The 25,268-nt window shown below is 41.8% G+C and overlaps 2 protein-coding genes across 16 annotated transcripts in view; both read right to left on the reverse strand.

The window, feature by feature from the left end:
* The window catches only part of PAPLN (papilin, proteoglycan like sulfated glycoprotein), a 49,563-nt gene extending 40,944 nt beyond the window's left edge, over positions 1–8,619 (reverse strand). The window contains exon 1 of one of the 3 annotated variants that reach the window (XM_086891834.1): positions 8,283–8,619. Coding sequence is in view for 1 of the 3 variants with exons in the window: in XM_086891832.1 (XP_086747958.1) it covers positions 7,533–7,538 (6 nt within the window). In the remaining 2 variants the exon portion in view is untranslated. Of the gene's footprint in view, positions 1–7,532; positions 7,840–8,282 lie in introns of those variants that run through there. The other 2 variants (XM_086891835.1, XM_086891832.1) reach the window with 2 other exon arrangements.
* Positions 8,620–10,751: 2,132 nt separating this feature from the next.
* PSEN1 (presenilin 1) overlaps positions 10,752–25,268 on the reverse strand; it is a 41,216-nt gene continuing 26,699 nt past the window's right edge. For 5 of the 13 annotated variants that reach the window (XR_015287663.1, XR_015287662.1, XR_015287661.1 and 2 more), the window contains 3 exons: positions 18,776–18,849; positions 11,017–13,467; positions 10,752–10,889 (listed from right to left, as the gene is read on the reverse strand). Coding sequence is in view for 2 of the 13 variants with exons in the window: in XM_086891904.1 (XP_086748030.1) it covers positions 18,778–18,849 (72 nt within the window). In the remaining 11 variants the exon portion in view is untranslated. Of the gene's footprint in view, positions 13,468–18,775; positions 18,877–25,268 lie in introns of all 13 variants that reach the window. The other 8 variants (XR_015287658.1, XR_015287654.1, XR_015287657.1 and 5 more) reach the window with 2 other exon arrangements.

The following is a 25,268-nucleotide window of genomic DNA, read 5'->3' on the forward strand; positions in this document are numbered from 1 at the left end:
GAGGGTGAGAGGACCACAGAAGAGATAGCTGGAATTTCCTAACTGAACAGAACACAGGAACTCCACTACCACTGGAAACTGGTGGTAAGCACCCTTATTTCAGGGCTTAACACTGAACCCACTTAGGAAAGAAGCCTTTGCCTTTACAAACAGAAGTTCTAGAAAAGACAGAGGGGCAGACTTGGAGACTTCTCTATGGTGGAGCCAGTAGTGAGCTGCTGTAAAAATATTTTATTTAGTTAGAAACTCTTACCCAGAGCCAGGCAGGCTTAGCAAGACCGGTCAAATCTTCATGGAGACCAGGAGTATGTTTTAGAATCAAGGACAGTTTTAATGACTCCTATATTTACTTTATGTGTGTAAATCCAGCCTTCCAATGCACAAATAAAATTGCTTACTTAAACTTGGCTACTTTTTCAAACAACCTCTTAACATCCATGTTCCTGGGGAAACAAGACCTACATTGCCTGTATATATATATATATATATGAAAAAATAACTTTGTTGTCTAATTTCAGGGTCTCAAAGCAATAAAGTTGTATTTTGAGGGAAAAGATACTCCACCAGGATGAAGAGATGTGTTGAACTTTTAATCTGTTTAGATAGTGACTTTTTCTTTTCAACAGGAAGGAAATCCAAACTTACAAGTAATGTTATGAATAACTTAGCCTTGTGTAAGCAAGAACTTAAGATGTTTAGGCACTACAGAATCAGATCACAAAGTTAGAATAAAACAAGTTTCATGAGTTTCATTGCTCACACATTTATCAGGTTTTCTCTATTCACATGTGTGGGTCAGGGATTGTTCCAGGAGTGGTTCATAGGCAGAAGGCAAAAAGACCCCTTCAGGGTTCTCACTTGTGTAGTCTAGATGTCATTTAGCTGGACATGCAAAGCCACCCAGCATTATTGACTTTTGCAAACCCTTACAAGTCATTTCAACTCCCTTTTGGGAAGCTGAATTACCCAGTATTGATCAATCACTCCCTTTGAAGTAACCCTGACACAGAAGCCACCTTTGCATGCACAGCTTGAGATACAGGCTAGCCACCCCAGCAATAAGTATTTACCTCCTGCAATATCAACAGAAGCAGCTTATTGTAAAGTTTAGCACATCCAGCACTAAAGCAGACGCTGGCACAGGGATCCCACTACTCACTCCTTTTCAGAAATTCCTTCCCTTTCCTCCACTCACTCCCCTTTAACACATCAGATCTCACTTTGATGTTATATTTTTAGAAGTTTGGTTAAAGGAGGTGGGAAGCCAGAATGGGCAACATATCATCATCCTGTTATTCAATGACATAATTTTTTTCAGTCATTGACTGAGAGCACAGTCTTGGAGCTTTTAGATTCACTACATTTTCTAAAGACATTATGATTTTGCTTTGCTCTAAAAACCATCCAGCATATCTTTGTTCCAGCTTGCTTTTGTTTGCCTTGACAACTGAGAAACACCTTTTAAGTTTTTGCTGAAAGAATTAAAAAGGAAAAACATACATACAGAGAAATAAACTAAGATGAAGGTGGGGAGACAAAGGGACTCCATGGAACAGGGATCAAGGATAGGAAAAAACCTCCCTCTGCTTAAGATGTGAGCTGAGTGAGGAGAGCACAAGGACCACATCACACAGCCTAGAGGAAACATCACCACTTTAGGCAGATGATATCACATTCAAGATACTTCTTAATAATATACTTGTTTTCTTCCCCAAACACAATAATTCATCCATTTTTGGAAAATTTTTCAAAGGAAATCATGGATCTTACAGCCTTTGGGTTGGGGCAGATAAGCCAAATAATATCTATGTGCCCATTAAAACAGAAGGGTGCTGAATTTCCTTTGTCTCGACCATGCAATGAACCACATTCATGAAGAGCTGCTTGTATACAAAGCAAGGGGTAAGTGTTTATAAATGAGTTCAAACACAGGACTGGCTGAAAGGGCTTAGAGGAAAAGGAGAGAAAACAAAGAAAACACAAGTTGTCTGAGCAGAATTTTTATGGCAGTGTCTTTACCAGTGGTATCCAGATTTAATAATTAATTCTAAATATGTGTTAGAAGTTGAAGAATTTTCATCAATAAAGTAATCCCATGGAGATAGACTTTCAGCCATGTTGTGTATATTATGAAAAAAAACAACTTTCAGCTAGAATATCTTTAATTCACCTTATTAAATGAAAATTCACCTTGTTAAATGAAAAAAAAAGAAAAGTTAGGAAAACTTACTAACACAGTAAAGCAGCAGAACACCAGCTGGCTGGAGAACTGAGTCATGGCAACACAGAAGCATCCTTGAGCCTGCTCTATCAATGATTTTCAACTCAGGCTTCAGGTTAATTCCTAACATGAATCTGCACCAGGCCATTGCTTCATGTGGCTGACACAGACTGATAATATTTTTTACAGAGGACTTCTACAGTAAAGGAAAGTTCAGCAACACCTGGGGAAGCCACAGCAGCCTCTGAATACTTAAATCACACAAAACAGTAGCTGAAAAACCATCAGGCTCAAGAGCAAGATCAACACACAGAGATTCCAGTAAAGCCTCACACCATACCCTATGAGTGGGTGGGGAAGATGCAGACCTGCCTCATTTTCACTCTCCAAAATCCACAATGATGTATCTCAGGCTTAGGTCAGTGAAGCTGAATCTTCCAAGCAAATGTAATCACTATGCCAGCCCTTTGCAGGAGCTAATACACTATTTCATGAGGGCAATTTTCTGTCTACCTATTAATATCAGCTCAGATTCAATTTTATGCAACTAGCCTCCCACTATTAGGTTTGCAGCAAGAGATTTATTATAAGGAGAAGAGATAGGATTCTGCCTTCTATTTTGGTAGTCTCACTGTGCTTAGCTGTTAATTAAATCTGGGAGCATGTAGGGATAACGACAAGCACACAGACTGATTTAGACACTGCTAAAAGAAGCCACACACTGCCTATGGAAAATGCATGACAAGGATATAATACCCCAAACACTAGCATAATTGAAGAGGAATGGCTAACCATCTTTTACATTTACTACTGTCCTGTCACAGCTTAAGCTTCATTTCTGTGAGTTATTTAGGCTGACCTGAAATATCACCTGACACTGAGCACTGCTGCTGTTTATAAAGAATAGAATGGATTGGGTTGGAAGGGACCTTAAAGATCATTAGTTCAAAGCCCCCACCCCTGTCCTGCCATGGGCAGGGACACCTCCACTAGACCAGGTTGTTCAAAGCCCCGTCTGACCTGCCTTGAACACTTGCAGGGATGGGGCATCCCCAGTTTTTCTGGGCAACCTTACCATTAGTGCCTTACCATTTTCTGAATAAAGAATTTCCTCCTAATATCTAGTCTAAATCTCCCCTCTTTTAGTTTAGAACCATTACCCCTTGTGCTATCACTACCTGCTGACATAAAAAGTCACTCACCATCTTCTTTTTCAGTCCCCTTTAAATACCAGAAGGCAGCAATAAGGTCTTTCTGGAGCTTTCTTTTCTTCAGGCTGAACAATCCCAGCTCTCTCAGCCTTTCTTCATAGAAGAGGTGCTCCAGACTGCTGAACATCTTGTGGCCTCCTATGGACTCACTCCAGCAGCTCCATGTCTTTCTTATGCTGAGGATCCCAGACCTGGACACATTATTCCAGGTGGGTCTCACAAGGGCAGAAGAGGAGAATCCCCTCCCTTCCCCTGCTGTCCATGCTGCTTTGGATGTGTTTGGTTTTCTGGGCTGTGAGCGCATACTGACAGCTCATGTCCAGCTTTTCATCCACGAGAACTGCCAAGTTCTTCATATGGGACCACATCAAAAGCCTTACAGAATTCTAGGTAGATGATATCAGCCAGTCTTCCCTTGTCAACCACTGCAGTTACTCCACCACAGAAGGGCACCAGCTTGGGCAGGCAGGATTTGCTCTTTAGTGAAGCCATGCTGGCCTGTCTTGCAGCACCTCCTTGTCTTGCATGCCCCCACACTGCTTTCAGGAGGATCTGCTCCACAATCTTCCCAGGCACAGAGGGGAGGCTCACAAGCGTTTAGTTCCTTGGGCCTTCCTTTATCCTCTTTTTAAAAACAGGAAAAATGTTTCCCTTTTTCCAGTCACTGGGGAGTTTGCCTGACTGCCATGAGTTTTCAAATATCGTAGAGAGTGGCTTGACAACCATGTCACTCAGTTCCCTCAGGACCCTGGGATGCATCTCATCACCACAGGCCCCACAGACTTGTGCCCATTCAGTTTCCACAGGTGGTCTCAAACCTGCTCTTCACTTACAGTGGGAGGGACTTCACTCCCCAACCTCCACCTATACATGTTACCCAGCTGAGACTAATCTCTTACAATTCAAGTTTTTGAGAATCTTTAGGAAAATAAAGAATTCTCATGCTAGAAGATTGCTTCAAATTTATTTAACTTCATTCCATCCCAAATATAAACACAGCAATTTCTGTGCTGTGCAATGGGTTAAAAAATAAAAATAAAAAATGAACGTTATTTCAAGAGGAGATTTTAAAACCATGTAAATTTTTCTCTGCTTCTCTTTGCAAGATTCACATCTCTGTTCAATGAGAGGATGTTAGCACTACATTCAAGAGTATGCTTGTAGGATATATGCACAGGGAACACCTGTAAAACCTTTATATAAATTTGCTTGGGGACTAATAATAAACAGGAAAACATGAGACTATTTACTCTGAACTTCATGTGGGTTTTGATTGCTGCTGCCTCTAAATTGTTTCTGGAAGCCAAGATAGTTTTTTTCATTTAAAGTTAACTCAGTTATATATATATATATATATATATAAACATGTCAAACACAGCACACTTGTACAAGTACATCTCTTCCCTAAGGAATCGCCCCTACAGACTGTGATGCAGACACACCTTCAGTGCTACGAGGCAGAAATTCCCCAGAGAAATCTGTGGGCTTGCTTACATTACTGTGCAAGAGAAAGATGAGTAACATGAGGTGAACTAAAAGAAACAAAAATGGAACAAAATCACAACCTAAAGCAGAACTTTAGATTAACAAACTTAGGAAGGAGAATACGTGCTAGTGGAATTGGGGCTTCTGTCTCTGAGAATACTGGCCCTAGCATCTTTCATCTGTCACTAAAAATTAACTTCATAAAAAATGATCTTAGGAGGGTGCGATCACACTGCAGTGCCTGGAGAGCTCTCAAAGGAAGCACATGCTCGACGGTGTGATCACAGCAAAATGACAACGGTGTGATCTAAAAATAAATTGGTTCTGTGCTCTGAAGCTGGTTTCTCCCACAGATGCCCAAACCAGAGCCTCCAATTATGGCTTTAAGGGCTAGGCAGAGAAATAAACAATCTGTGGATGACACTTGTTTTCTATGCATCACGTCTGCATGTCAGGAAGGTGAGCTTATTACCGTGTGAGAAAGCATAAACAAAGGTTTTGATCATAGGCTGTGCATATGATATGAGTAGACACCTACTCAAGTATTTTAATATAAAAGCCCCTTCCCAAACATCTAGAAACCCTTATTATTCATTGTTCAAGACAAGACTGGACCACAACAAATCACAGTTTGGATCCAGAAGTGCTAAAAAATGAGCCTGTGAAGCTGTATCCAGCAGAGCATCATTTTGAGAGGAATAAGTTCTTTTGACAAGTCCATCATACAGTGGGCATAACTGCAAATGACTGTCCAGAATACGAGCAATCCTCTGTCACTGCCTGGGCTCAGCAGCGTGCCAGGTACACTGCAGGGCTCACAGCACTCCTGAATTGTCCTGTCCTCAGACCTAAGAGCAAAGCAACCTATTTCCTCTGGTGCTCACTGAGCATCAATATGCCACTGGGGAAATATTTCCCCCTTCATTCAGCTGATGATGAGCCTGTGATGCTAATTGTGAAGACTACTGTAATTGCATCCTGTGTATTCTAGGTGCTGTTCTCATACAAAACTGAGCTCACATCCTCTTACAAAAAAGCTATTTGTTTGCTGTCTATTATAAGTCACTAGGTACATACGTGAATGAATAAAATGGTTAATGTTTTATTAACATTTAAGGTCCCCACTGAACAAAGAGAAAGCCTTCTGGTAGCCTAGGCTCTACATGTCCTGAGGCACAGAACAGTATTTTGCCTTATTTCCATTATATTCAGAAGAATATCAAGATCAGAGGGCTTGGTCGCTGTTTTATTTTTTTCTCTCAGGTTTCGTATTTAAAAAAAAACCAAAACAAAAATAATAAACTTTGCACCTTTGACTCAAAAAGTGCTACGAAGAAAACCAGTTGCAACAATGAAGCTGCTTTCCTGTTTCCTCAACCGTTCTAGCAAGTCTGAACACAGCCATTCACTGAGACTCTAAAAGAATCTTGGTGCCTAATTTGAGAAGCAATTAATTCCCTGAAGCAGCTAGATTAGGTCAGATCTACCTGCATTCTCCTTTACCAAGCTGGTAAGCAGCTGGAACAGAGAGAGCCCATCCCAAAGCCAAAGGGAAGTGATGTGCATCATAAGTTACTGCACTTACTGAACAGCAACATTTGAGATCATCCATTCCCAAAGTTCTTTACACAGTGGTGGCTATTTTCCCTTAAAATTGAGACAATTTTGGTTTTTGCCTAATATTATTTTTAACATAAATACATATAGAGACCAGCAAACAAAGCTCTACATCCTTCCTTGAAAATCATCTCAAATCACTCCTCACACACCTATCAAATGCTACATTCAGAGTGGATTGTTTACCAGCAAATAGATTTGAAACAGGCAAATGCTACAAAGAAATTATCCCAACCGCAGCATTTCTGTGATGTCATCAAGCGCTTAAACTCATGGAGAAAAAGATTTCAAAACCAAACACCTTTAAGGCTTCAGGACACTTCACAGTGTAAAAGAACTTGAAAATAGGCCCAAAATAGAAGCCTCAATTATCTCACATTGAACAGAAAAAAAAAAAAGCACAAAGCTTAACAGAGACAGCAAATTTGCTCTGTTTTAACTTTTTTTCCTTTTATCAATCAATTAATTCACTGACACAAACAAATATTAGTTTAAGTTGGTGCCATACCAAAGACACTTGTTGACTTTATCCACCCTTGTTCCTCAACCCAAATACCTCCATTTGCTCCGTGTAAGAGCAGAGCATTTGTCCTGGAATGCTGGAGTGAGGCTGTCCAACACACACATGGCCGTGCAGCACACTACCTCTTCCTCACACTGCACCTCGGAAAGAGTGGCTTTTCATGGCTGCGCTCTCTGCACAGACTGGGGATGCTCTGGCATTCAAGGGTGTGGGACATCTCTGAGAAGCCAGGATAAAAACACGTAAGCTGCGAGCCAGTTTACAAAGGAGCTGTTGAAGGGCCTCATAAGTACAATGCAGAAAGGGTAAGCATGTGTTTGCCTAGACACTTTCCAAAGTAACAAACTCAAAGGTGTTTACAAACTCATTTTAAGGTCTCTACAGGCAGGCCTGAAGAAACCCACCATCTCAGTAAGCTTCTGTGCTAACACCAGTTAATCCTAGTCCTAGGGTCTCCATTCAAAGCTAACATTACCTTCATCAAAGCTTCGAAACTCAGTTTCAAACCAGCTGCTCCTCTACTTCCAGCCGACCACCCACCCAAAGGGAGCACCCAGTGCACCAGGCCTCCGTGCCAGGACAGCTCCCTGGATCCCTGCAGCCGCCGCCTCGGCCTGCCTCGCACCTCAGACCCCCTCAGGGATGGCAGCCGGGCCTCCCTGCCAGCTCCCCTCACGCAGCTGGAAGCAACACGGGAGCGCTGCGGAGCCACGGCCTCCCCTCAGCACCTGCTGCCACACCAGCAGCAGCGTGGCTCTCCAGGGCCCACAGTCAGGGACCACAAGAGTCGTAGCTCCCAGACAGGCTTTTATTCCCGCGTGCCAGAGCTCCCTTTCTGCAGGCAGCAGGTTGCCTCGCACCCCGTGTGCTGACAGACCCCGTGTGTGTGACCCCGCGGGCTCGGCCCGCATCCTCACAGCGGCGCCTTCCCTGCTCCTCCCGGCCCCGACATCAGGAGCAGCGCCTGCGGCCACGCCAAGCCCCGCTGAGGCTGGTCACCGAGCTCATGGAGCATCTTCTCCCCCTCCCTTCTGAGAAATAAAATTCTGCAGTCGTAAGGACTCCGGTCTCTCCCCTGTACTCTTTTAACTGAAATAAAACTGAAGAAAAGTTAGGAAATGAAAAATAGCTTAAGGAGCATGAACTGCACTAAAAAGACTAATAGAGAGTAGGTATCCAGGTAGAAGGATCAGGAGACAGCCCAGAACACAAAGCCAACTCCTACCTTCGACGTGTGCTCACCTGTGACAGGTGAGCACAAGTTGGAGACACTGCAGTCAAGCTCCAGAACCCACTTTCCAGTCGTTCTTGTTGAAACAGTGGCACTTCAGCGCTCTTCTCTCCTGCTTCTGTTTGATTACTAATCCTTACTGCACAGGAAAAGCAGAGTTGTATTTCATTTAACCCCTTCAGCTTCTCAGTTTCTTCACATGAGTTTTCACTTTTGCTTTGGAAAGCCAGCGTCGTAAGCATGCACACAGGCACGCCTGCCTTGGAATTGTTTCTAGCTTCTGTAGTCTGTGTGTGAGCACACACATCAGCTCTAAATTCTGCCTAAAGTTGTTGCAGGGGTGGAGCCCTTTGTAACTAGTTTTATTTTAGCTGTAGGCATCATATGAAAAGAGAGACAGCTATCCACACATCCCTTCAGTACTCATTTTCAGTAAGTTCTTAACTCTGAAAAAAAAAAGTTTAACTTCACATTTACTTTAAAACTACAGGCTGAATCACAGTTCACAAATAAGCTTTTGACAAAAGAAACTTCGAACTTAAATACAATTCACAGTTAGATTTGTGTCTTTGCTGGATTAGGCAAAGTTAAGCAGACCCCTAAAAATCTGAAAATGGCAGCAATTTGGATACAGACCTGAATTTAACCAAAGATAATGGCAGCACAGGTTTCTTTATTTTTTCCCTCTAACAAATGCCATGCAATTCAGAAAGCCCCTGAAAACTCCCATGAAGGAACAATTTAACAACATAAAAACTGTTAAAAGAGAAGGAATCTAGCTGGACTCATTACAAGGAAAAACTTGTGTTTTTAATCATGTGGATACTAGAGAAAACATTGCATAACAACTTATGTGTTGCTGTTGTTTTATTTTGCAAACAGATAAATCTGCCCCCCCATCGATTTTGTCCTCTGCTTAGTATAAAACAAATAAATAATGAAATACAAATCTAGAAAAATAGATTCTGGTCCAGCAATTGTAACAGCTACCAGCATTTCAATCCTATTTAATATTATGACCGAGGTTTCCTAGATTATGAGAATAGCTTTAAAGTTTTAAGTTTGGGTTGGTTTTTCATGTTTTGCCTTCCGGTTTTGGAGTCCTTTTTAATCAGCAGTTCATTTGTAACCATAAGAGAGAGAACCTTGCTTTCCAAGGGAAAGATGAAGCTTCTGCCTTCAGGTAACTCCACATGTTGGATCTTCCATGGGAGACATCAAGATGTGCAATGAAATCTCCAGAACTAGTATCACTACTGTCTTCTTGGCCATGCTGCTGCTTCAGACAATCAAAAGGGACAATATCCTTGCCAACTCTCGACAAGCCTAGATGTGCACAGCTCCAAATGGAAGTTTCTAGCAGACTCGTAAATGCATCAGACACAGAAGCATTTTTATTCCAGGGATACGGCTCTCTTCATCCCTGCTGTTCAATCCCTGTCTAGCAGCTAGCCATGAAAGGTACACAAATCCTACCATTACTCATCCCACAGGGGACAGAGTTCAAATAAAAGTCACATCTTTTCCACAAGCAAAAGCAATCCTGTACTTTCCTGTTAAAGCTAACTCTGCCACGATAAACAAGGATAAGCCCTAACAGGAAATCCAACACAAAATGGCAACACCTCCACCAAGCAGCAGGGAATCACAAGATATTGAAAGACACAACACACCCCTGAAGAACATCTAATGGTGGTACAGGTGTATGGCTACCTATGTTATCCTTGTCAGAAGAAACAAAAATTGCACATTGTTAATGCCTAATTAACAATATAGAAATTATTGTCCCGCCTCTTTAGATTCAAATTTTCTTTTAAGAAAAATAAATTTGGGCTTTGGGCTAAGCTGTGATCCCTTCTTTTTGCATCAGAAAGTGGTTACATGAGCACATGCTTTTTCTTTTTCCACCTGTATTCTCAATTAGCCACTGGCTAATGCCATCCTGCTAGGTGTCACCTTAAATTCTAAGCTTAATGATATTTGGTTAAACCAACACCTGAACCCCTAGCCTTCTATGAATAAACCAAACTTTCAGATCAGTTTAAAGCTTTTAGCCCATTGGCAAGAAAAAGCTTGAAATCCAATCCCAAAAGTTCAAAAACTAGAAGGCAAAATCCCCCCACAACTTCAGATGAATTTATAAATACACAATCATTAAAATGCCTCTCATGGCAGTGGACCCTCAATTAATTTTTTTTTTTTTAAATACCAAGATTAATAATGTTCTTGTAGTTCTTGTGTTCTTGTTGATAAACTACAAGGGAGTATAGAGACAGGGAAAATGTGACTGCTCACGTTGGAATCTAGCCAGGATACATCCAAAAAACAGCTGTGCCTACTGCATTAAAGCAGATACTGTGTAAACACATCTGGATTAATTTTAACCCCATAGAGACTTAATAGATGAGCTCCTGAGATGCTGAAATAAAAAAAGAAGCAACCAGACTTTTACCACAACTAAGCAACATGAAACATCAACTATATTTCTTTTATTAAAAAAAAAAAGGAAAGACTAATCTGCTCATACTTCCTGGTTCCAGCAGAGATGTGACAAAATCAGAAGCTGTTAGTGTAGGATTTGAGCTCGAGGCCAGTGCTTACCTAGAAAAAGGCAATGCAAATATGAAGTAAACCTTTGCCCCGTGGTTTCACAGAAAGTTTTGTATATGTACCTTTCCTCTAGAAGAAAGGACATGATCTTTGCGTTGAAATTGTTTTCACCACTTACCTTTAGTGGAAACAAGATAATCCACTGATTCAAGACCATTCTCATCTCCCAGGAAGACACTGCTGGGTCACTATGGAATGAACACAGCAGGACCACAGGCATGTGCCTCTTGCCACTAGGTCTACCCAGCGGCTAGCCTGGCATCTGGGTGTCCCAGATGAAGTCAAGAAGAAACAGTTGAGATAAATGCATAGTGAGTGGTACTGCTGAACACGACATCCCTTCTAGCCTGATCACTGAAGTGCTTTTGGCAAGGAGCAACCTCTACAGGAACTGTGGCATTGGGATTTCAACTGCTGCATGGCCAGAGTAAGAGAGTAAGTCTTCTGCTTAAGAAAGTCAGCAGTAAGTCTTCTGCTTTCTCTTTTGTTATACCTTTCGTGGGAATAAACTACCAGGGTTCCTTACTGCCAAAGGCTGTTTCCCAAGACTATCTAAAGATCTGAATGCTTTGCTGGACAGGGCTCCAGTCTAACTTGTTATGGCTGTCCAATACTTACAGCACTGTAGCACTTGGCTGGTCACCAGATGTCCACCAAGATGCTCTATCACTCCTCATCCTCAACACGACAGAGGAAGAAACACTGATGGAAGAACTTGCCAAACAGGAATTTTACTCACTGTCATGGGCAAAACAAATTTGTCTTCAGAGAAATTAATTACTGAGAAATAAAACCAAGACACCTTGTTTCTTCCCCGGGGGAACTTAACACCTAACTCTTCTACCTCCTGGCCTCTCCCCCTGAGCAGCAACCAAAAGATTCAAGCAAGACTCACAAAGCCTCCAAAAGAGAAGCTTGGGCATTCATGCAAGGAAGAGAAGAATCTATGTTCAGTTTGGTTTCAAAATCTGCACCTAACAAGAGACTACTGTGATCAGGAAACCATGGCATAGTCACATTACAAACTGGTGCTCTTGATCACTCACTTCACCATTTAGCCAAAGAGCAAGGATCTGGGGCGTTGTGATTATGGCAGGGTCACATGCTGAACAACGGGATGTGTACCTAGCTTTGCTTTCAGAACAATGTCCAGTTTCTTAGGTAAGAGCAATGGCCTAATCAAGATAAATGGGCAGCCATTACATTTAGCCTTCTACTTGCATTTTTCCCAGGGGATATGTTCAAATATTTCTGAGCACAAGATAATACTGAACAGTAATCTTACATCCTAGATAAGTGTGTTGATGGCTGAATGAGAAGGTAAAGAAATAAAGGTCTCTGGGATGTCAAATCAAGTCCACTGCTACTGGGGACATTATGGAATGTCTCTCCATCAGCTGCACAAGGGTCTGAAAATTGGAGGCTTCATCTTACTCTGAAGACAATAAATCTTTTCACATACTGATTTTCTAGCTTATTATTTTTTAAAGAAATGTCAGTAAAGTAAATTTTGATTCAACCTGAACTGAGATTTTGTCAAACTTGAATAGTGCACCAGTAACTCCATTCTTCCCAGACTCTCACTATTGCAGGATTGGCACGTCCTTTTGCCGTCTGAATGACAGCTTCTCAGTATACAGAATGAATCCCATCAACCCTTCAGGAAAAGCAGCTCAATTTCATGTTCAGGAGACATTACAAGTCCTCAGAGGAAGGGTGGAAAGTGTATTACACACCGATGAGCTCTGCTGTACAAGTTAACTGCATCAAAGCCCATTGTGCTCTTGCAGTATCTCTTGCACTGGTTTATCTCTGCTGCAGAGGCCTGGCCACACATGAACTCTTTCAGGTGCCGAGGACTGTTGCAGAGGAGCTGACCTGTACAGCTTTTGTACAGATACAGCTACAAGCAGAGCTGATTTTATTGTGGTTTGCCAGCATGCAGCCACTGAAGTCAACAAAAGAGAACACAGAGGTATCAGCTTCATTCCTACCTAGTCTCCTTTCTTGGACACTTTCACATAATGCAGCTCAGAACCGTAGAAACCAATGCAGTCATCAGTATTTTGCTATGATCTGCTCCAGGAACAGAGCAACTCACAGGCACTTGGTCTGGCAGGGTTCTCTTCTCTTAGCTCCTTCTTGACAACTGAGCCAATTCCTGTGCTGTGCTCTCCAAGAGAGCCTTCAAATAAATTTACTCTTTGTATTCAAAGAATTAGATACCTCTCTTCATCCATTTCCAAGTTGAGTGAAATGGCAAGCCTGTCACTTCATATTTATTTTGATTCTCACCCAAATCAGGCGAGACTTTTATTCAGGCCAGCTTTCTAAACAAGCTGATAGCGCTACACCAAGTTTCAGCTCTTCATCCTTATGCCGTTTAAAGAAGAAACGCAGCACGTAATGATAATGTCAATGTTCAAAAAGCAAAAAAACAACTTCAAAGTGCTGTGACTAATTCTGTGCAAACTTCGTTGTGAAAGGCACTCCAGCACACTGCACCTCAGGATACAAGTGAAGGCACTATTCCATTGCTAAGACTATACTTGGATACACAAAGACTTGCCTGTAAAAAAACAGAGGAACTACATGTAATGGAATGAACATTGTTTTTAAACCAGTCTAACTATTCCTGAGTTTAAGTCATGTAAAGCAAAACCAGGACACAACTGAGTCTATTGGAAGGGAAGTGGTGTTAATTTTTTCTAGCATTCGAGAGCACATCTAGTTTTTCTGATGTCCCACCCCAAATCTTAGGTTATTTACAGGAAGTCATTCTAACAGCTTTCCTTAAAAGCAGACACTTTGAATCCTGCTAGTTATTAGGAAATTGATCATAAGGACACTGCAATCCCATTTTCTTTTTCTGCATCATGGATTTAAATATTGCGTAGGGCAAACTTGGCAGCCACACAGAGAATCTCATTTAGAGAGATTAACCTGTGAACACAGAGAGATCTGGAGTCTCTGTCCACTCCTGGATGCACAGGATTTAAACAGGAATAATTATATTCAGCAAGCATAAACACACACATTCAAAAAGTAACATATACATGCATCAAATAAGGCAATGCCTTTTCCAGAACAGACACTCCCTCAGCTGTTTGTTTTCCTTTTATTTTGGTTTTACATTTTAATGATATATAAAAAGTAGAAGAAATCACAGGTGGTAAGCAGATTTGAGCTAGAGAACTTAATTCTATTTCAAGGGAAAACATTTTTAGTTCTTGTACAAATAAATATAGTGATTAATGTTGATTTCTTGTGCTCCACTGGTGAGCAAGGAGCAAAGGGTCAAGGCTGGCCATTTGTATTCAGATAACATTTGAAAACATAAAGGACAGTCTCCAAACTCTCACATGTTTTCTGAATAATGCAATCTGTTCCACCTAAAATAGCAAAACAATGAAAGCCTAGATCACACACATTTAACAAAACATGTTATCACATGAAACAAAACCAGAAGAACTTGTTCCCCATGTATGCCACACAAAGATCAGCCCTTTGCTCAGAATGTCTTGCCCAGAGCTCAGTCAAGGGCTGAATTTCCAAAGGCTTTGGACTAGGCATAGACTGATGTGGCAGAGAGGAGGGCAAAGAAGGAACAGTAACCAACTAATTCTGGGTCTGATCTCAGTATGTTGTGATGATTGACAAAACTATAGTTATTTTCACCATGGCTGGACTGAGTCCCAAGAGAAAGTCTTGCTGAACTATTCTGCTCTGCCCAAACCTTTAGGGAAACCAAAGCAACCGGGTTTCCCTTCCCTTCAAGCTGACTCCCTTTCCCCTCACAGAGTGCACCTGGGCTCCTGGTGCCACACAAACTCCCTGAGGCCCTCAGCAATGGAAACAGCCTCTCTGCTTCCCACAAGCCTCAGCCCTTGCTGGGAACAGGGAGCTTGCCAGGCAGAGATAACAATACAGCAAAGCTTTGGAGGGAAGAAAGAAGCTGGCTACATCACAGCCAACATGAAGAAAGATCCTCCTGGAACAATTCCAGCTATTCTCCATTTAAACATTCAAGCTTTTTTCTCTCAGCACTCTTTTCCACACTCCCCCCAGAGATCTCATGCTATTCACTGTGGAGTCTAAAGTCACCTGCTCGTAGCTGGGCTTGGCACTGACTACCACAAATGCTGCTTAGGAGATACAGAAGAAGAGAGAAAAGTTGAAAGCAAAATCTCTGACAAGCAATTCTCACCCCCACGCCCACATACATTTATCCCTCGTAATTCCCGGTCCATTTATACACATTACTTCCGCTAAAGAAAAGTAAATCCGGTGCCAAAACATAGCTCTTTGGTTAAAAAAGTGTTATATTCAGCAGAGGTTTTAACTCTAGCATACTAAACACAGAGTCATTAGGATTTAACGCTATTGAAATGGAAATCAAGACAGAAACCTTTCCAGTTCTTATACTTCACTTTGGAATTGGAAGAGGACAACACCGACTGTAATTGCATTAAAAGATCCTCTGGAACAACCTGCCCTTGATAGAAAGTTCCTGGAAGCATGAGGCACGATATAAGCTCTTGCTGATGTCTTCCAGCATCAGGCAGCAAGGAAGCTGACACCCTACTAAGGACAGCATTACAGCCTCACTGCTGCCCAGCAGAGAAAAGTCAGGAACAAAACAGAGCAACAGGGGCTGTCAAGACAATGATCCTTCTCTCCATCTCAGCAGACTCTCGCAGCACAGCTCTCTCCAGTGGCTCAAGGCAGTGACAGTTCTTTTCCCAGGCTCTGTCCTTGTGCAACCCCTACAGGGCATGAGAAGGTGCCCAAATCCTGGCAGCTGTTTCCATATGCCTATGGCTCAGATCTCTGACAAGGGATTCTGGAATGAGATTTCTCTCCCAGCATAACGAGGTCTTTAGTCATTAACAAAGGAGCCTTCTGGGGCAGAATTCCAGCTGCGCCTGAGATCTTGCCTCCACAGAGATGATTTTTTTCCAGCACGCAGGTTTAGTCTGACAAGAAAGGGAAAGGGTTGCTTTTACCAACCCAGGGATTTTCAGCTGCAGCAGTTGAAGGTTTCTGTTTACTCTTAGATCGGGGTAAGAAATCTCTTGCTTCTCCTTCCTGCCACATCACAGCTGCCGGTTGAGCTTCTGTGCTTGCCGCTCCTTTGCCTCAAAGGCAAACTTGGTGTCCTGCAGCTGGGCAATGGCCTCCTTGGCCTCCTTGAGGTCCTGACAGATGAGCTCGTACTTCTCTGTCAGCTCCCTGTTCTCTCGGCGCAGTTCTTGTACCACCTGGTTCACCTCCTCTGTCTGCTTGGTGCAGTGGATCTTCAGCTGCTCTACCTCAGAGAGCATGATCTCCATGTTCTTGACCAGTGACTCCAGTTTCTCCCTGGACATGGTGTCAGGATCAGTTCTATTCAGTCTGCCCAACCCAAACCCAAAAGGGACAAAGAAAGCCACCCTGTGCAACATGCACCAAGACGTCTGGCAATTGCAGTCTTGTGGTCTCTTTTTATACTCCCTGCTGCTCATCCTCCTCCCTTCCCTTTCCTTCCCCAAAGTGTCTCTAATCTTCTTTGCTTGGTTAATCTACTTATTTTTATTGCGTTGTAGAAATCGACTGAAGGGCTGACAGCCCTGCAGTAACATATGTGCTGTGCAGCAAAAGCCAGAGCAATAATGAGACTTTGTGCAGCCTGTCCACAGGAAAACAGCTTTCATCTGAAGAATGCTCTTGGGAACCCCTTGCAGTACCCATTAAAGTACAAAGAAACCTCTTCAAGCCAGACGCCTACTGCAGTCCTGTGCACCCAGTCCCAAGAGCACAGCCTGACTTTCATCTTGCATGTATTGAGGTAAGCAAGCTTGCAGCAATACAAATCATGTATAGGCAAAGAGAACTAACCTCAGTTTCTCTTCCTCTCTCCTAATCTTATATTTGGGCAAGATAGAAAGAACAAAATATTAAATCCCTGGTTTTTTTTTTTCCAGAAGAAGATCTATCCAACAACAAATGCTGCAACAGCCTCATCTTTTATAGAAATCAGTGACAATGCTTATCTCAATCAGTGGCAACCAGAGTTACTGGGCCATGTACGACTTGAAGGTGGTTTGTGTTCTGTTAGGGGCATGCAGGATAGAAATTTGAAACCCTGGTACCCCTTCCCTCTCTTCAGTTCCGTCAGTAACACTGGCCCTAGAATTCACTCAAAAACTTACTCCTGTACACACTTCACCCACAGCAGGGTGGCAAATGGCTGCTGAGCACTACTGAACTTGTGAGAATCAGGACCAAGACATGCCAGTCTCAACACCCTGATTACTCAGGTCACATCACACAGCAGGGTGATCCCAGAAGCCACAAGGGATTAAGTGAGTCTGGCCGACTTTCTGAAGTTTGATCCAGACTTTCTTATGTATCCAGTTTAATTAATGCACTTGCCTAGACAATAAGAATCATTAATTAGCCAAGTATCTGATGTAATATCACCCTTGAGAAATTAATTTGTCTGAGGTGATATTGCACGTGGCTCCCCAGGAAAGAACCCATGCTATTTAGCACTGATTATCTGGCCAGGGGGCACAGACCATGGCAGAGACAAGAATGTAAGTTTGCTCTTGGGGAACTTGCAAACTAGGGACGGAAAAGCATGCCTCTCTCCTTCCTCCCCACATCAGGAACATTTTCTTCAGGCTGAGTCTGCACCTTTTCAAAACCCTCCAAACTGTTCTACACACCCACAGAAAGGCAGAGTCTCATTTGCCACACAGCACATAGACATGGATCCATGCTCACTATATCCACCTAACAGAATTACATTCCAGTGCACATAACAGCCTTTACTCTTGCTGTTTTGCAATTCCAGTTCTCCTTAAAAGGATCCTGTAGTGCCATCACCTACATTCAATACCAGATTGAGAGAGAATACACATGCTCATGTGCAGAGCTCCCCCAGCTATAGTTTTCCTTCACTTTTCTCCACAAAATGTTGCTTTTTTCAGCTACAGAGTGTTTCAGATGCTTTACCCCACAACTCATTGCCCCTTCTTCCCTGCTAGGCTCAGAGAAATAAAGCCCTTTCTTCCAGGAAATTTTACATCTCCTCCAGCACTGGATGAAAACACTGCTGGATGCTGGCCAAGCCCTGACAGCGTTCAAAGGCCTGGGACTTCTCACAGCTGGAGGTTAAAGAGTTGCTCACAAAGCCAGCCATCCTACTGCCTCTCACACAAGTGCACCAGCAGACCCCTCTCATCCTGGCAGATGGAGCACTTTGCACCACACTTTGAAATGAGCAGAGTGACATCCTTCAGATGAAAAGAGAGTGGGAGAATCTAAACATAATTAGAATATGTCCTAAAGTCCTTGAAGAAACATTTGCACTGGCTGTCAGCCCAGATCCCACGTGATACACATGGCACTGGAATAGGCTGGAACATGCTGCAGCATTACAAAACAGCAGGTCTTCATTAGTGAGGAATCTTCCCTGTCTCTGCAACTGTACACTCTGCACCCAAACAGTTTAAATCAAGCAGAATTACAATGATGCACAAAGGGAGTGCCACAGAGGCCATCTACTTGGATATTAGTAATTGATACATCATCTCTCACTGTCTTACTCTCAAAATTATTTAAGTTGCCTTGGATACAGACAGAATCTTGGCAACAGAAAGGGGGTAAGAGACACTACTGAAATAACAACGCAGAATGAAAACAAGGAGTAGCACGAGAGGAGTTTCTACAAAGATATGGGAATTGTTACTATTCTTCATTGGATTTAAAATATTATTTGATGAAGTAAGAACTAGGAATTAAAAGTGTGCTCACAAAAATTGCAGTGGGAGAATGATGAAAAAACCACTAGACTTACTGCAACAAGACTAACTTGAACTGTAGCTTCTTACCTTTAGTCACTGCTGGACTCCACTGTTGCAGACAAACTGGAGGAAGAGGCAAACACCAATAGTGAATTCATTTCCTGGGGGGAAAATGCAGAACAGCATACCTGAGAAAAACAATTCAAACCACAAGAATTCAGTGCACATGGACACACTGCAAACAGCAGTCTTAGGAGTGTTGGGGAAATTGCTAAGACAGAAATTAGTGACAGAAATTAGTGACAACATAGCAGGGGAAAATAATAAAGAACTGCTAGATTGTATTACATAGAGGCAGTGCACTGTAAGGGAATGAGGTAGCTCCAGCTTTTCCCTCCACCCTGCTGGAGAGACATTTGTCATAAAGGGACCAAGAAAGAGTTTGAAACTTAGACAAAAAACATGAACTCCATGAACAAGTTTAAGAAGAAGGATTGAAAACTACATGGCAAGGACTGTTTTGCAATCATGTCCAGGTCCTCTGCATGTTCTAGGAAAGACAACTCAGCTGGAAGAATATTTCTGTAATTACTAAGGACCTGACTGTGCAACTGTAATTTTGAAAACACCAGTGATTTGTGGTCTCAGCCAAATGGTGCCTCTGTTGTTATTTCATGGCCATATTAAATCAGGAAATATTAGTGTTAAACTTCACACTACAGTACATGCTACATTGAGAGACACCACTGACAAATCTATCAGCTCTTTTGTGCATGTTCTTTCTCTATTCCACCTTTCACTCTGCATATGGGCTTGAGATATATGAAAGAAGGAAACACAGAGCTAATTAAGAACAAAACAAGAGAGCAACCACTGGGAACACCCACTCCTGTTCTTGTGGATGGCAGGAAAATTGTAGAAAATGGCACTGGTAGAAGTGAAACTTCTTGTGCTTTTCCATAATGGTGGGAGCTACAACATCTGACTACAAAACCACATTCAACTATGCTGGTTTTAGCACTAGAAGCAAATGGCAGTATGAGGCTGCCAAGCTGAGGATGGTTCATGTGAGACACACTTGTGCTTCTTCACAGGTCTCTGAGCCAAAGAGAATCAACCACTCCTCTCACTCAGAGGCACACACAAGCCAGAAATGCAGTTTTCCCATCACGTTCATACCTCTGAGAGTCTGAGAAGGAGACACAAAAATCATACTCTTTCAGTATCTGTCTGAAAGCAGACCAGGAGTGTTCCAGTTTCTAGTGTATTTAACAGGGGCCCTGGGAACATTTGAGGAAAAAAATCATTAAGCTACCTCACTCTCTCTTTGAAGTTTTCTCAGCAACACAAGAGGGACAATTCACTATCCTAGAATTTTAAATGGGAAGAATGGCTTTTAAATAACTGCTCAGGCTGAAAAAGCAAGTCACTTGGTACAAACCCTGCAAAATAAAGCTTCACATACCTTATCTTCTCAGGCACATACTTAGATTGCTGTATCTATTTCTAGTTTTTCCAATTACAGACACAAAAGTACAACACAATGTTCACACAACAGTTGTGGGAGACACCACTGTAGTCTCTAAGTAGATAGCTTAAGGTTATCATCCCCAGCTAAGAATGGTCATTATGTTAATAATTGATTTTTTTAAAAAGACAAATAGTATGCCACTAACTGTAGTGAAAGAGTTAGAGCCCTCCAATCTGTTTTTTCTTGCAGCCCTTTCATTTATCCCTGGTTTATCCCCAGTGGTATGTCTAGCAGCCAGTGCAGCATTTGCAAGCTCTGTGCTTCATCTTCTAGGAAGTCTACTTGAGTAAATGCATTTTATACAAAATCATTAAAAGACAAAGTATAAAGAGTTTTCATGTCTATGTTCATTGTAATACCACTTGAAAAAACAAAACAAACAAAACAAAACATAAAAACCCACTAAAGACCAAGCAGCACCTGGAGGCACTGACCATTCCCGCACCAGAGTGGGAAACGTTTGTCCCCAGCTATTCAATTTGTTTCTAATAAAAGACAAACACCATTGTTCCATGTGTCAAAATACTCAGCACTGTGTAAGACATTGACGCAATGATGATCTCACCCTGCAGAGTTTAGAGACTATTGATAAAATCTGCTGTCTATTAAAACAAGAGGTTTAATTTTTGCCACTATTGTAAGCATTAACCATATCTCATGCAATTTGGCAGAACTCGAGTTCAGCTGCACATAAAATGACATGATTTACAGGTTTTGAGCTAAAATACTGCACCAAAAGGATACCAACCAAAATTGTGATCAAAATCCTTGACATAAATGAAAATAATATGTCTCAGGAGTGTAGGTGTTGAAAGAGGTATTAATGGATACAGAGGTATCTTTTTCCATTCTGCCTCTTTCTACTCCTCAGCCAGATTAAAACAATTAATTCAGCATAATATAGCTCAGTAAAATAAAAACTGATAGCTTCAGCATAATACAGCTCAGTAAAATAAAAACTGATAGCTTTAACAGAGTTATTTCCAAACTGGGTTGATTTATCCTTCAGAAATCAACTGGGTAACAAAAATACCAAGTAGTGACAGGTGACTTATATAAACTTAAAAAAACCCCTCCAACCCTTTACTAGGATTTTTACCATCTAAGAAGAGGAAAAAACTTTTCTCACATGTTATAAAACCATCTAATATTTGAGATGAAAAAATTACCAAAAGCAGGACAGCAATGAGTCCTTCAGATTAAAGCAAAGAGCAAAAAATATTAATGACTATTTTTATACATTAAGAATGTTTCTAAACAAAAGCTCTCCCTAAAATAAGAAATGGTTTTGTTCAGACTGTCAAACTGGAAAATTTGCAAAGTCCCTCTGAACAGTAACATAAGGAATTCTGCTGGGAAGACATTCTCCATGGCACCTAACCAAATTTCTGGTGAGACAAGTACAAAGGACATCTCCTGGGGACCATAGGGGATTGTCCAAGGGGCTTTCACCCCCCACACCAGACTCCTTAGCCTGAGAAGGTGCTCCCTTTCCATAGAGCCTGAAGTCAACACTGTGAGAAGGAAGGGAAAAGAAGAAGGAAACATCTTCCCTGTCCTTAACAGCAGACTGGGGCCTGCCAGCATCTCCACAGCCTGCAAGGGCAGCTCAGATGCACTGGATTCAAATGATGGTCTCACTAAGCCAGTGAGCAACACACCCCGAGGAGTAATTAGATCAGATGACAACACAACAGTCAATGGTTTGCCTAATTCATCTTTCCATGTCATGTTGAATTAAGGGTTGCTGGAAAGGAGGGGAATGAGCAGAAAATAATTATCTGTAATCAGAACTTTATAGAGGGGCAAATATATATTTTAATTTGCCAATAAATAATCTTAGAAACATTCTTTCATTTATTCTGCAGCGGGATTTTTTCCTGAAGAATGAGTGTCCATCAAGATAGAACATGCAGACTTCAGGAAAACAAACAAGTAAAAATTCCCAAACTGTTGCTATTATTCAGTACATCTGAACAGAAATACTCGTTCAAAATAAAAAAAAGATGCCCACTGATTATTTGCAGGACATGGGGTTATGCAATGTAGTCCTGTAACCAGGACTACACCAAATAAACTGGCAGTGGCGCAGATGTCAGTAATTACTGAGAAATTTGATCTGGTGAGAATAAAGGCCTCTTTTAGTTCTAGATACATGTGAACAAACACTCACGTCATTTTTGGTTCAGGATGCCAAATTCTATTATGATTATTTTGACATGACATTTAAAACTCTCCTTACCCAGCTAAACCCATCTCCAAAACACAGCTGAAGAACTTCTCAGCTGTCTGCAGATTTCCCTTGACTACCTGTTGTGCATTTAAGAGTAAGTCTGTCTGCATTATCCAAATACATCAAGGAAGTTTTAATTGTATTCACTATTCAGAATATAAAAATACGACTCAGTGTTGACTCAGAAGCCTCGGAGACTGTACGGAATGGAAGCATTCAGAATGAAAGGACTTCCTCAAAAAGGATGCTTTTAAACTATGGGAGAAGGATGAGATCAGCAAGCCCTTGCTAAGGAACAACCTAGGAACAGTTTCATTTTACCATGACAAGTTGTCAATGCCAAAACATTGGTATAAATGAAAGCTGGCTTCCCGGATGACTGTTCTCCTACCAGCTTGTCATAAGATCAGTCTCTCAGCAAACCTCAAATACTATCAAAGTAGACAAAAAGTACTAAATTTTCTAGGGGCAACAAGTAGCATCTTCTCAGTACTGTATCCCTAGCTCCCTGTCACATAAACAGCCTTGACAATCTTTAAGCAGATTATGTACACAACAGCTTCATCTCCAGAGGAAGTGGGATTAAAAGGTTTATTGCTACTATGACAACAGCCAGGTTCTGCTGTTCTTAAAATAGTTTCAAAACCTTAGCAGTGACTGGAAATGCATACATGCCTCCCCTACAGGATTCATCGTGTACTAAATACAGTCCTCCAAAAAGAAATCATTTTATAACACTCTACTTTTTTCAAGTATATATTTTTATCCTGCTCTTTAATCCCTTGTTACGAGCACTATGAATAGAACACAGTAAAAAAGGCACAGTGCTGCCATGTGGCTGTGATTACAGCTTTAGAAGTGATTATTGCTGGGTGCTGGCTGCAGACACCAGTACAGGCACTGCCCCCAAACAATAATCACCCCCTTGCAGCACCCCTGCACCGTGGGGTCTCAACAGGCCTCTATATCTGCTCCATGCTGCCATTTTTGTCTTTACAAATGTTCCCCTTGATGCCCAGGTATGCTGTTATGTCTGAGTCTGAATTAATTCCTCCCTCACAGAAACAGCTGGAAGCAGAATTTGTCACACAGTCCATTGCCAGACTGTATCAGTGAGGCCTGGGCTGGGGTGTTAAGTGTGCCAATAACTACATGGTAGCAGGACCCTCTTCACTTGAGTATGCTATTGTATCAGTGATTAGCATTTTATTACTGAAGATGGTTAAATAAACCATTGATTCATCAAATATGCAGCTGCTACACTCGATGAACATCCAGCTGTGCTCTGAGGCATTCTCCAAATACATTCATGCTGACTCGTACAACAAAGCCAGCAAGAAGTACAATGTTTAACTCCGACAGCAGCATTACCCCAGATCAAAGTGGGTAACCCTTATCTAACACTACTGAAATCAGAAAATTAATATGAACACAGAAGTCTATTCATTATTCCAGTCACTTTAGATTAAAAGCATATTTCAAACCAAAGAAAAACCAAATTGAATCCAATTACACTGGTACTATCCACCAATGTTGCTTGATACCAAGCTGGAATCATCTTTCCTGCAGCATATCACAATTTAAAGAGAAAAGCAGCAAATACAGGTTGTAAAACTCAGGAAGCAATTGACTGTTTCCTTACCCAATCCTGAGTTCTCTTAGTTCCTGCCAATGAAGGCAGATGCTTTTCTCTATAGAGTCCACAAGCTCCTGACATTTCAGGCCAGAAAGCGGCTTTAACATAACTTTAATTGCAGTAACTGATATGGACCAAGCTAAGTTCTCCATGAGAGCTGATGCTGTCAATAAAGGAATCTTATTTACCTATCCCCAAAAGATTACATTTAAAAATGGAAGAAAACACAGGGGTAATTAAATGACCATATTAGGTTGTAGCTCCAAGTTGAGTATTTAGCCTAAGAAAAAATTCTACTACTTTGCAGTGGATCAGACCCCAGCAGGTACTGGTACCTGAGGTTACTCTTCCCCAGACAGAGGGCTTTCTATTTCCCTTGTTAAACTTCATGAGATTGTTTTCCATCCACTTCTCCAGCCTGTTGAGGTCCTTCTAAATCATTGCATAGTCACCTGGTCTATCAGCCACTGCTTCCAATTTTTGTGTCGCCTGCAAACTTGCTGAGGGAACACTCCTTTTCATCATTAAAATCATAAATGAATAAACTGAACAGCACTGACCTCAGTACTGAGCCCTGTGATACACCATTGATTTGCCTCCAACTGGACTGGGCTGCTGATCACAACCCTCTAGGCCTGACCACTGGGGCAGTTTTCAGCCCATTTCATTATCCCCTTATCTAACCTACACTTCATCTGCTTGTCTGTGGTGAGGTTACAGGAAATGGTGTGAAAAGCTGTATAAGACTCCAAGTAAACAACATCAACTTCTCTCCCCTCATTGAACAAGACAGCCAGCTCACTGTGGAAAGCAAAGAGGTTGGTCAAGCACGATTTTCACTTTATAAATTCCTGCTAGTTACTCCTGATCATCCTCTTGTCCTTCATGTACTTGGAAGTGCTTTCCAGCATGATTTTCCATTTAGCTTCCCAGGGACTGGGGCAAGGCTGAATGACCTGTAGCTCCCCCATTCTTCTTTACTGCTCCTCTTGAGGACAGGACTTAAACTTGCTCTCTTCCAGTTTCCAGAAGGCTCTCCCAGCTGTCATGACCATTTAAAGATTATTGAGAGTGGCCTTGCAATGACACCAGCCATCTCCCTTAGCACTTATGTATGCAACCTGTCAGGCTGCACACACTTAAGTACATCCAGTTTGTCTGCAAGCTCCCTAAGCTGACC

Source organism: Cyanistes caeruleus, chromosome 6 (genome assembly GCF_971803275.1).
Source record: "Cyanistes caeruleus chromosome 6, bCyaCae1.hap1.1, whole genome shotgun sequence".
Taxonomy (NCBI): Eukaryota; Metazoa; Chordata; class Aves; order Passeriformes; family Paridae; genus Cyanistes; species Cyanistes caeruleus.